Raw genomic sequence first — 11,524 nt, 5'->3', positions numbered from 1 at the left:
TATTTAGTTTGGCAAGTGTTTCAAAATAAAGTAGAAATGTATTCATAACATCACAGAAATGCACATCCAGTTTTGTTTTCATTAAGAACCATAGGTACAGATCAGAACTCTTCCCTATATGAAATAATTTACACACAGTTGAATGCTATAATATCACTATCTAAAATAATCACTAAATACCATTCTTTTTCAGAAATAAACAAGCAAAGATTTTTTCATTTTCAAATATCAAAAACATAGAGATAATGTATGTTTTTCAAACAATGATATTCTAAAATTATAGGAATAACTTTTGTGAATTCAGTGAATATGAAACCTAAATCAACCAAGTATACTGTAGTCCAACCATATTGAATGAAACAAATGATCAGAAATACAACTGTATGAAAGAAATTTATAATCCACAAAACTGTTTTTCAGGCCTTAAGGTAAAATAGTTCCACAGTTTACAGGTAAAACCAGAGCAACAAAAAATGCGTGCTTGTCTTCAATAAGTAGATATTTTATTATTTTATGCAGAAGATGTAACACTTTGCTTGTAGACAGCATGGTATGCATTTCTCAGCAAGACATAAGGAAAACAAGATTCTAAAAGATCCATTGTCAGGAATGGGGATTCCTGCACAATCATATCTAGCAGTAAATAAACAGATTCTCTATTTCTTGTTGTTGTTTTATCTGTCTCCTGGCCAATCTTCAGTAGACTGGAAGATGCAAGTGCCAGAAATTCTTTAAGATGGTCTTCAATGCTTCCCTTGTGAATTGTAAACAAAGCTGCAGCGATCTGGTTGATGGCCTTGGCCAAACAATGTATGTTGTTGCAGTGCCCTTCTATATCAGGGCTATACTGAGACATCACATTACTAGCCAATGTTGGCAAAGAAACTGCCACAAAGACCATAAGGAGGCAGGCAATTTTATATTCTTCTTCCGGACTTATGTTTTCTGATTTTTGTGAAGAGAGAGCTACCACCAAGGCAGGATCAATCTCACAAGGTAATCCAGCAGCTGATGATAACTCATATACATTCATTGCAACCTTCATATCAGTTTCCCTTGGAATATGATCCTTGAAATCTTCAATTGAACTTACAAGAAAAGGAATGTGGTAAGATAAGACATCTCTAAGTGCTTCCTGGGCCAATGACCGGAAGGATAAAATTACACCAATTATTGTCATCCTCTTCAAGACACTGTCAACAGATGATAATCTTTTAAAGAGTGCGGCCATCTGGTCTGGTTTGTCAAAGCTGGTCCTCATTTGTGTTAGCACATCAACATTCTCCACCACAAGTTTCTTAAGTTCAGCAACTTGTGATGAAATATGCCACATAAGGCTCTCACTTAGGAACTTCATACCATATGGGCCTAGTAGTTCTGATAATGACCTCATTTCTGATATGTCAGAATATCATTCAATATCTGCATTGAATGTTAATTCATTTTCTGTAGGTAAGTTCACAAATGCTTTCATTGCAGGGAAATAAGCTATATGACCATTGCTGACTTGTCTTAACAAAGTTTCCAAATACCAATTTGCATATAGACTTGTAATGGTTGGTTCTCCATGACTGTCTAAATGTTGTGTTTGTTGAAGAAGAACATTATTAAATACTCTTGTAATATCAATTTGCACATAGTTTTCTATTGACTGCAGTACAGTCATGTATGCTCTTAGACTTGTCAGAAGCTCTGATGGTTTTGCAATTTCCTGTGTGGCTTGATTATACATAGTCATTCCAACAATTGACTTAGTAAAGTGGATTTCCAGATGAGAAGTCAAATATTCTCGTGGGGTAAACGTATGCTCCCAAACTACCATGTTTGGTACATAATTTATAGAGAAACACAATTCAAAAAGTGCAGTGTGCAATTTATCAAGGTTGGTCACTACCAGCCTGTTTTTCCTCATACTCTCAACTCCTGGCTTTTCCCTTTCAGGTTCCCCTTTCTTACCAGTCTGTTTTTTTGACTTCTTATTCACTGCTTGACTAATGGTTTTGGCACAATGCTTGGGTAGCAACTGGTCACTAAGAGTACACTATTCTGTGCAAATATCAGTGATGAGATTTCGAGCTTGTTTGGCCATTTCATCCAAGAACATATTACATAAGGAAAGACTGCGATCTCCAATATGATGTCGCTCTTCTGGACACAGTTCACGTGTGCAACTCATAAAATGAGTGCAAAGTAGTGGAAATGCAATTGAATATCTTGACTGAGAGGGTAACTCCAAACACTGTTGAAACATCTTCTCAAAAGCACGGCTATAAAAACAAAATATGGAGAGATCTGATGTTTCCACCAACGTTTCCACCAAGGAATCTACCATCTTTGTATGAAAAATTATTGTATTCATCATCTTTCCAAGTTCTCTGTGATCTGCAAGGCCAAGTGAAGCCTTATAAACACTAGTATATGCCTGTAATCTAAACCAATCTAATCTCATTCCTCTGAAATCAAATACTTCCCCATCTTCAACTTGTTTTACACTCAGGGAAGTCATAGTGTTAACAAAAGAGGACATGATAATCGATTCATCCTCAGGGCAAACAGGAAGATCCTGCACAAGTTCATTGAGAACAACAGCATCAAAGCCAAAAAGGTACTGCACATAATACCTCTGCATTACAGGTCCGTATTTTCTTACATGTGCTCTAAGCTCTTCCATATAAAATATTAACTCAGCAATGTGCTTGTCTATAAAGTCATCTGCACTCTTCTTTGGCATGTTATCTGCATGACGAAGTAGCCAGATAATTTCATCACGGGCAAAGGATAATGCCATAAAAACAAAAAGTGCCTTCGGACCTAGCAAGCCAGGTTGATCAGAGAAGACAGTAGCCAATTCTTTCAGTGCAGACCTTAAAAATTTACGTCTTTCTCTGTGCATTGAACCAGCATGTGACACAGCTGCCTCTTTGCATTCTCTTATGTCATTAATACGCTTATTCTAGCCTCATATGTTTACAAATAAGTCTTCTGCAGCTTTGTGAATGTGGAAAACTTCATCCTGAAAGAGAGAGAGGCAAGAGCTACTTTGAAGAGCTAGCTTCCAAAGGTTCAATGCTGTTGCATCAGTATTTAGAATCCCATGGCACAAAATGAAGCCAAAGATAATCCATTTTTCCATTGCATCCAAAGAGAGATATTCACAAGGCATGGTGTCAGACTGTGAAGGATTAAGCATTGTACTAGGTGAATTGATGAGACTCAATAGTTGGGCATTTCTCCACTGGTCAGCTGAAAGATTCCTTCGAGGATACACCATCTGAAGAGAAATCAGTGCATCTGAAAGAGACTTGCTGTGGGGTACAAAATCTTCCATCATCTTCTTTAAAGGGTTTTCATAATCCACAATCATCTGACCAAGGCATGGATATTCTCGGTCACTTGCTCCATGGGTCATTTCATGAGCATAGTTATATAATCCAATGATTGCCTTTCTTTCTTCAATTCGAGACAGCAGTATCATAAGTGTTGTATAGGTTATGATCAAATCTAAGTAGTTCTTTGTTAAATCAAAGTTTACAGTAATATCAAAGAAGACTTGGCAAACGTCAATAGTATTCAGCAATTCACAAACATGGTCCTTAAATTCCATAACATCTACAAATGTGAAGTAATATAATGCCAGATTTTTCAGAATCTCTGATTTTTCTTTCTGTAGCTGTGCAAGCTGTTGATTGTTGTTGCGAGTTTCTACAGCAGGGAACTTTCTGACTATGAATTTCACAGCAGATTCCAGGTTTTTATCAATAAGGTAGGATGGTTTTGCCTTGGGATCTCCACATGCCTTTTTGATGTTGTAGAGACAAGTCAGCATGCTGACGCACCAGTCGTTGAGGATGAAGAGATTCTCCGCCAGCTTCTGCTGACTGGGCTGCAGCACAGAGCCCGACGTGGTAGTTGTGGTGGTGGTGGTGCCGCCGCCGCCGCTGCCGCCGCCGGCCGCCTTGCGCCCAGTCACCGGCCCGCGGCCTCCGCATCAACCTCTCTCGGGCCTCTTCCCTCCCCCCCCCCCCGCCCGCGACCTCCGTCTCAGGGGAGAGCGCCCATGACCCTTGCGCCCCAATCCCGCGCGGGTGACCGAGCGAGTCTCGGCAGACGGCTCGGGGTCCCTTCCCCCGCAGCAGCACGGGCCCCGTCAGCCCCCTGCCTTTTGGAAGTATGATTTTATTGGCTCCATGGAATAACAGCAAGAATTTACTATTGCTTCTTTCTTTTATGACACACACAGAAAAAAAATTGATACATTTGCTCAAGACCAACCAGAATCATTTTAACCTATCAAAATTGATGGGAGACCTTCACTGCCAAAGTCACTGCTGGGTTTTCACAATTCATTGCAGACAATCTGCTACTCCCATTATGATAAAGGAGAGAAGAGTCATAATCAGGGAAGAAAGCTAGATTAATACTTGTAATTATCATTGAATTATTTAGCCTGCTATAGGATTATTATTATTAGTGTCATTTGATAATTTTCTCTCATTTTATTAAACACAGCTGTGAGTAATTACCCTACCTAATATTTCTCTGTATTGGCTGACTAGCTAGCAAACATTCATGAAAATATCCATTAGCCACACATATAAAATGCTGCATTATGATGCTGTTGAATCAGAACATACCACTACCTGATCCTGTAGCTCTTTGAGGATTTGCAAACCAATTAATTATATGTTTCTTGGATTCTTCCCATACAATTAGAAAATTTATAATAGAGTCCATGAACATTATTAGTTTTACCATTTTAAACCAGCAATCACACTTTGATTTTTACAACAAAAGCAGAAATATAAACACACACATTTGGATCAGTTTTCTGTTAGTCTGTCCGGACTTCAAAATCCTATTCCTCAAGATAATGCACACCAAAGTTCTGGATTAAACAAGAAATTAGATGGCACCTGAACACGTGGTTTAATATTCTCAAAAGGACTATGCAACTTATTTCTTACATTATGACATTGTTTTACAAAGATCCACACTTTTATAATGTTAGTATTTTTAATAATCAATAAAGTCAATTAACCATGATTAAAAATCAAACATAAAAATTTCTACTTTTTGCTTTTGCCCCCTCCATTTATAACTTATTTATAGCCTGATAATTCAAAGGTCCCTATGTTTATGAAAATCTGGACAGAAATAGCTCTAAGATCCCATTCAGAACTTGATATTAATCTAAGCCTTTTGGCTCCATGTATCCTGAGAGCAAAGAGTAGGACAAAGGATTTGAGTACTGTTAGTTTATCTGGGAGATTATCCAAGGTAGAAAAGAATGGGAAAGTGATACAGTGAAGAAGCAACTTTGTCAAAGAGGTACATTGTTGATATAATTGTTGTGGATAGAAAATGAAGGCTTGCTTTTACTGAAAGGTCCTGAGAAACTTCTTTAAGTTGTCCTCTAGAAGACCTGAAAACTGACAATTTTATCTATGGTTCTTATTTCCACTTCACTGAGAGCTTTCCTCAGAGGACATTAACTCTCCTACACTTTTGGGTTGTGTTGGAGACATTCTAAAATGAGAGAGAGAACATGAGATGCTATCAGTGTAAAGTAACTGCAATTTCCCATGGAACTATCCACCACAGGTTTGGCTATAATCAGGTGTTGGGCCTTGATATCAGAGGGATTTGAGGCAGTATCATTTTAGGTTAATCATTATATCTGAAATTTCCAAAAACTTCAACTGATGAAACTTTGATTATAAATCTATAAATATAACAATAAATCTACAGTATTCAAATTATTTTCATAGAAATACACAGACAAAGCTTCAATTGATTAATATTTAAATGTTACAAAATACTGAACTGAAAGAATTTGGTCATATAACAATGTGTAAGAAGTAGAACTTAGTTTTAGGTTAGAACTCAGGATGCATTTGAGACTCAGTTAAGAAATTGAATGGAGGGACGCCTGGGTGACTCAGTGGGTTAAGCCACTGTCTTCGGCTCAGGTAATGATCCCAGGGTCCTGGGACCGAGCCCCAAATCAGGTTCTCTGCTCAGCAGGGAGCCTGCTTCCTCCTCTCTCTCTGCCTGCCTCTCTGCCTGCTTGTCATCTCTCTCTGTCAAATAAATAAATAAAATCTTAAAAAATAGAAATTGAATGGATGTCTGACTATTTATAGGTTTGCTAAAAATCAGTGACTTTGTGTTCACGTGTGGCTATGCAGGAATTTTTAACTTTCTCTAAGAAGTTATTAGATTTGATTATATAATGGCAGTAAAGGATGGGGAAAAGCAAAGTACAAACCCCATAAAGACAAAGACACTGAGTATGAGAAAAGAGTAATAGATAAGAAGAATCAATGCATTTGAGGAAAATGGGAATTGAAATACACAATGATTGTTGATTTTTTTAGATGGAGAAAACAAAACTAGCTTGCAAGAAGGAAATAACAGAAGACCTGTTGTGATGTGAGACAGAATCCTGGAAAAGGCAGTAACGTGGAATAAAGGAGTAGGGAGAGCATATCAGGTAATTTGGATAGGAAGGAGTTAGGAGATAATTGCTGGATAAATTTTATATGGCCCACTTAAATGCACAGATTTCTGTTCTTTAATTTATGTGGAGAACAGGGTGTCCTTTCTCTTCCCTTTCAGAGCACCAGAGGTGTACTCTTTCAGACTGAAAACCTGAAAAGCTCAGGACTCAGTTGCTAAAGCACAGCTGAGAGGACATATTTCAATTAAGATTTACATTTTGCTGTATGTAGTAGACTGTCAAAAGTGGTTTAACCATATTTTTTCATTAAACAAGAAGAATACAGAGAGTGTTTTCTGGTTTTGGTTCAGAGTGTCCATCCCTCTGAACAGATATTTCTCTCAATGTCCGGGGCAAGAAATCAATTGTTACATATGTGTATTCACTAAAAAAAGCAGCTGGAAGATGCTAAGCACTGTGGCCCATGAGATCAAGGCAACAGCACACACTTGTGAGTGGTGAGCTCCCAAGGCTGGAGGAAAATTCTAGAATAAAGTGCTCATTAGAGAGCCATACATTTTCTCCTGTTTCCTTACCTCTCTGCACTACCCTCTTGTATCCACAGCATTGGAAATGCTTTTAGCAACACACCACACTGAATCACCACAAATTATGTGATTCTCTTGGTGGAAAACCAAAGACTGTGCAAAAACTGTTGTTTTATAGCTCATGCTTCTGGATGGAAAATAATTCAGAATAAGCTGATAGGAGTAGCCAAGAGAGATTTAATCTTCTGTTTGGAAAAGGGCTTCTATATAAGTGAGTAGAGGAACCTTTAAGAATTATTCATGTTTAGGGGCATCTGGGTGGCTCAGCGGGTTAAGCCTCTGCCTTTAGCTCAGGTCATGATCTCAGGGTCCTGGGATCAAGCCCCACATCAGGTTCTCTGCTCATCGGGGAACCTTTTTTCCCCTCCCTCTTTCTGCCTGTCTCTGCCTACTTGTGATCTCTGTCAAATAAATAAATAAAGATTTTTTTAAAAAAATAATTATTCATGTATACCTATATGTACCAGAATGCTATGTCCCTTGTCAAATAGGCTTCAAATCAAAAAAATGATAATATTTTACTTAATAAGTTTTTTAATTCCTCTGTTAACATTTTGGAATACATCATTTTAATGCACATCTGCAAATTTGTAATCACTTCATGTGAGATAAGGAATGCTTAAAAAGGCAACCAGGGGCACCGGGGTGGCTCAGTGGGTTAAGACTCTGCCATTGGCTCAGGTCATGATCTCAGGGTCCTGGGGTCGAGCCCCGCATCAGTTTCTCTGATGAGCCGGGAGCCTGCATCTCTCTCTCTCTTTCTGCCTGCCTCTCTGCCTGCTTGTGATCTCTCTCTGTGTCATATAAATAAATACAATCTTTATAAAAAAAGGCAACCAAAAAACATTTACAATTTTGGACAGGAGTTTCCCTTACGTTTGGATAAGGATGCAAATTCAACTTCATAATAAATTACACTGCATCATAAAGATTAAATGCACTCAGGGATTGCAAACTCTCCTCCTTCCACCGTATCGTACAAACAGTTGCCCGACTAATCTTCCAAAAACACAAATTTTCATGTGCTGCTTTTCAAAACTAGCTTCCTGGCTTCCTGTTGCCTGAAAAAATAGTCTCAAATGCTTTTTGTCTGGCATTCAGGGCTCTCTAGGATGGGCACTCTGGCCAACACATCACTGCTCGTTTGTTCCACCACACGCAAGTGGATCTCGGGCTAGTTATTCAGAGACCCACCTCCTCATCGACCCAGCAAAGGTCTTGTGCATCTACTAAACTCACGGCTCACTCAGTGACGTTCTCAAAGGCCATTAGTGGGTGACATGCCACTGCTAGTGTCAGGAGCCAGTGTGAAGTTGCCGCTGCCCAAGTGCATGGACTGAAAGCGGGAACGTTGATTCTCCAGGAGAAAACTGGGGCATTGTTATGAGAAGGCAGATGGCAACACCACCCAGGTCCCCTATGACTGCTTTAACACACTCTGGACAAAATTTAAGGAGACAAGTGAACGTATTAACTCCCACTTAGGTTGTAGAAGGCAAATGCAACGGAGGGAAGGCATTATCTTCTTCTGGAACAAACAATTTAGCTCCAGCTACTTTTATAAATAGATCAGACCCTGTCCAGGAGCCCACTTAGCTGGTTCATTTGTATTCATTGTCCATACCCTCAGGAATATTAACATTTTATCTCAGATTACATTAATTTAAATAAAACTTAACAAAAATGGTGTGAAATGAACAAAAACACCATACTCTGTGATGAATCAAATGAAATACATTTTCAGTTGCTGTTTTCCCCATTTAAAGATAAAATTTCTGATAACTGTCATTATTTGTGAAAAGACACAAGACCAACAGTTTGTATGTGTGTTTTGGTTTTTGGTTTTTGGTTTTTTTCTTCCCCTTAAGGCTATAGCCATATTGTCACTAATAAAGATCTCAAATTTGCCTGGAAGCTTTCATGGCAAATTGTCAGTCTGAGGGTAGTCACCATCCAGCCAAATGGCTTTATACATCATCGGTGCCTTTCTTCCACACACATTCTCTTCCTGGTTTAAACATTAGTTACCCTGGTTCTACACTGACACAGTATGTGCATCTCTCTCCTGTCCATAACTCCTAAAAGTTGGGGACCTCTCACTTTGGTTTCCCCAGAGCATGATATTTTATTTGGTGCTTGGGGGCAATGGGCAGTTCAAGAAGTATGTTAATACTATCACTCAATGTATTGATCCATGCTATGCACCAACAGTGTAGTAAATATCGTTCATTTCTTGTAACAAAGGAAGTAGGAACTTCTCCCAAGGGACAGAATTCCAAGGACAGAATGAAGGCAGGAAGGGAGCTGGTCAATTTGTACCTACTTTGTGAGAGACACTGGTTTAGGAATTTTTATGTATACATTATACCACTGAACTGTCACAATCCTGCAAATTCTTACATGCTTGGGTTTCTATGTAGCAAATTTAGCAAGCCACCCAAATTCACAGTGACAGGCCCGTGAGTCAAATCCAGCATGCGTGAGTGCATGATTGTCAAGTCCACTAGCACCATATATCATGAATCTGAGATTCATGAGTGTGTAGGTGCTATCAGGAAATGCCAAAAATGCCCATTTCAGGAATACATGGATGGCTCAGTTGGTTAATTGTCTACCTCCAGCTCAAGTCATAATCCCAGCATCCTGAGATCGAGTCCCCCATCAGGCTTCTTGCTTACCAGGAGCCTGCTTCCCACTCTGCCTGCCTCTCCCTCTGCTTGTGCTATCTCTCTGACAAATGAATAAATAAAATCTTTTGTAAAAATCTTGTTAAAAAGGCCCATTTTAAAGAATGTTTTAAAACATTGTTTGGACAGCAATAGAAGCGAAAGCAGAATGACATAATGGAACGACAGATAGTTTATGTGGGAGCCCTTTGGGTACTCTGGTGGATGAATGTTTTTAAATTAGTTTTTTGTGGACATGGGGAGTTAGAGAGGAGAAGGGAGGTGGGAGAAATTGGAAGGGGAGCTGAACCATGAAAGACTATGGACTCTGAAAAACAATCTGAGGGTTTTGAATGGGGGTGGGGTGGGAGGTTGGGGTACCAGGTTGTGGGTATTATAGAGGGAACTGCTTGCATGGAGCACTGGGTGTGGTGCAAAAAGAATGAATACGGTTATGCTGAAAATAAATAAAAAATAAATTTAAAAAATTAGTTTTTTGTAAACTGCAAAAAAAAAAAAAAAGAACTCCCATTTATAGCGTACACTTTATGGTTCACAAAGCACGTGCCAACAATAAAAATAATGATGGGTTACTGTTATAATTCATAGAAAAGGAAGTTCAGGGAAATTGAATGAAAGGGAATAACAAAGTAGGTACATAAGTCAATCTTCCTTGTAAAAAAATTAACCTGAAAGTGCGTTTCTGCACCTCTCTCCTGTTTAATCTGATAAAGAATGAACACGATACATGAATTATAGATCGGGTTTCGAAAAGCATAATAGCTTTATACCAACACTTGAGCATTTATTTATTTATTTATTTATTTATTTATTGCTAACAAGATAGCTCGATTTGATATGCGGATCCTGACAACCAACATCTGAAGTAATTCCATCTTCATGAGAAGTCAGAAAGAACCACAAACCAAACCTCAAAATAGATTCAAAGAGAAAATACTCTTTAAAAAATTTCCCTTCCTGGGGCACCTGAGTGGCTCAGTGAGTTAAAGCCTCTGCATTCGGCTCAGGTCATGATCCTAGGGTCCTGGGATTCAGCCCCATGTCTGGCTCTCTGCTCAGCGGGGAGCCTGCTTCCACTTCTCTCTCTGCCTGCTCTCTGCCTACTTGTAATCTATGTCTGTCAAATAAATAAATAAAATCTTTTAAAAAAATTTTCCTTCCTATCAGAAGCAGACCAAACCACTAATAAATTCCCCGGAAAGCTTCAGCTAAAAGGTTGTACTTTCTTCAGACACCCAGCAGGACCTTCTTCTCTGGGCCTGGTATTTCTTCAATGGCCTATTCCAGAGAATAAGACACTAAACTACTGAGCGCCAAGGGTCTCAGAACCACGAAAGAGATGATGAGGGGCACAAAGCACGCCTCTGGTCACGAAGAGTGTATGTACATGTTTGCTGCTTTTCTGCATTTTTCAAAGCTGAGTTTTTAGCTGGAGGCCACTCCTTTAGGATAAATTGCTGATACAGTATAGTAAAAGCTATTATATGATCTTTTACAAACCATTTCCTATCTTTGCATTCTCATGTACCAAGGCAGACACGGATTATTTAAAACCCTGAAGAGAGTGATATTGCATTTAAATTGCCTGTAACCTTCGTGCAATAGATTTATGATTGATGATACATTTAGTAAATATAACTGTTTTAAATATTTATTCCGGGTAAACGATTTCAACCTATGCTCATTTAAGTAAATTGGTGCATAATCCCTTTGCTATTAAACCATAGTGGAAGGACCAATGCCCAGCTTCCAAGAGAACTTCAAGCTCTTTTTCTAGAATGGCCATATGC

General features: G+C 38.8%; 1 protein-coding gene across 1 annotated transcript; it reads right to left on the bottom strand.

Annotated features, from left to right (window-relative positions):
• Positions 1 to 377: 377 nt before the first annotated feature.
• LOC131811462 (nck-associated protein 1-like) lies at positions 378 to 3,988 on the bottom strand (the record flags this gene model as incomplete). The annotated part of the gene is given in 1 exon segment (XM_059140048.1): positions 378 to 3,988. A coding segment is annotated over 1 exon segment (3,477 nt), but the record flags the coding sequence as incomplete, so codon positions are not given.
• Positions 3,989 to 11,524: the final 7,536 nt, after the last annotated feature.

Source organism: Mustela lutreola, chromosome 11 (assembly GCF_030435805.1).
Source record: "Mustela lutreola isolate mMusLut2 chromosome 11, mMusLut2.pri, whole genome shotgun sequence".
In the NCBI taxonomy this organism is placed as follows: Eukaryota; Metazoa; Chordata; class Mammalia; order Carnivora; family Mustelidae; genus Mustela; species Mustela lutreola.
The sequence above is the reverse complement of the archived record's forward strand: the minus strand, read 5'-3'. Positions and strand labels throughout refer to the sequence as shown.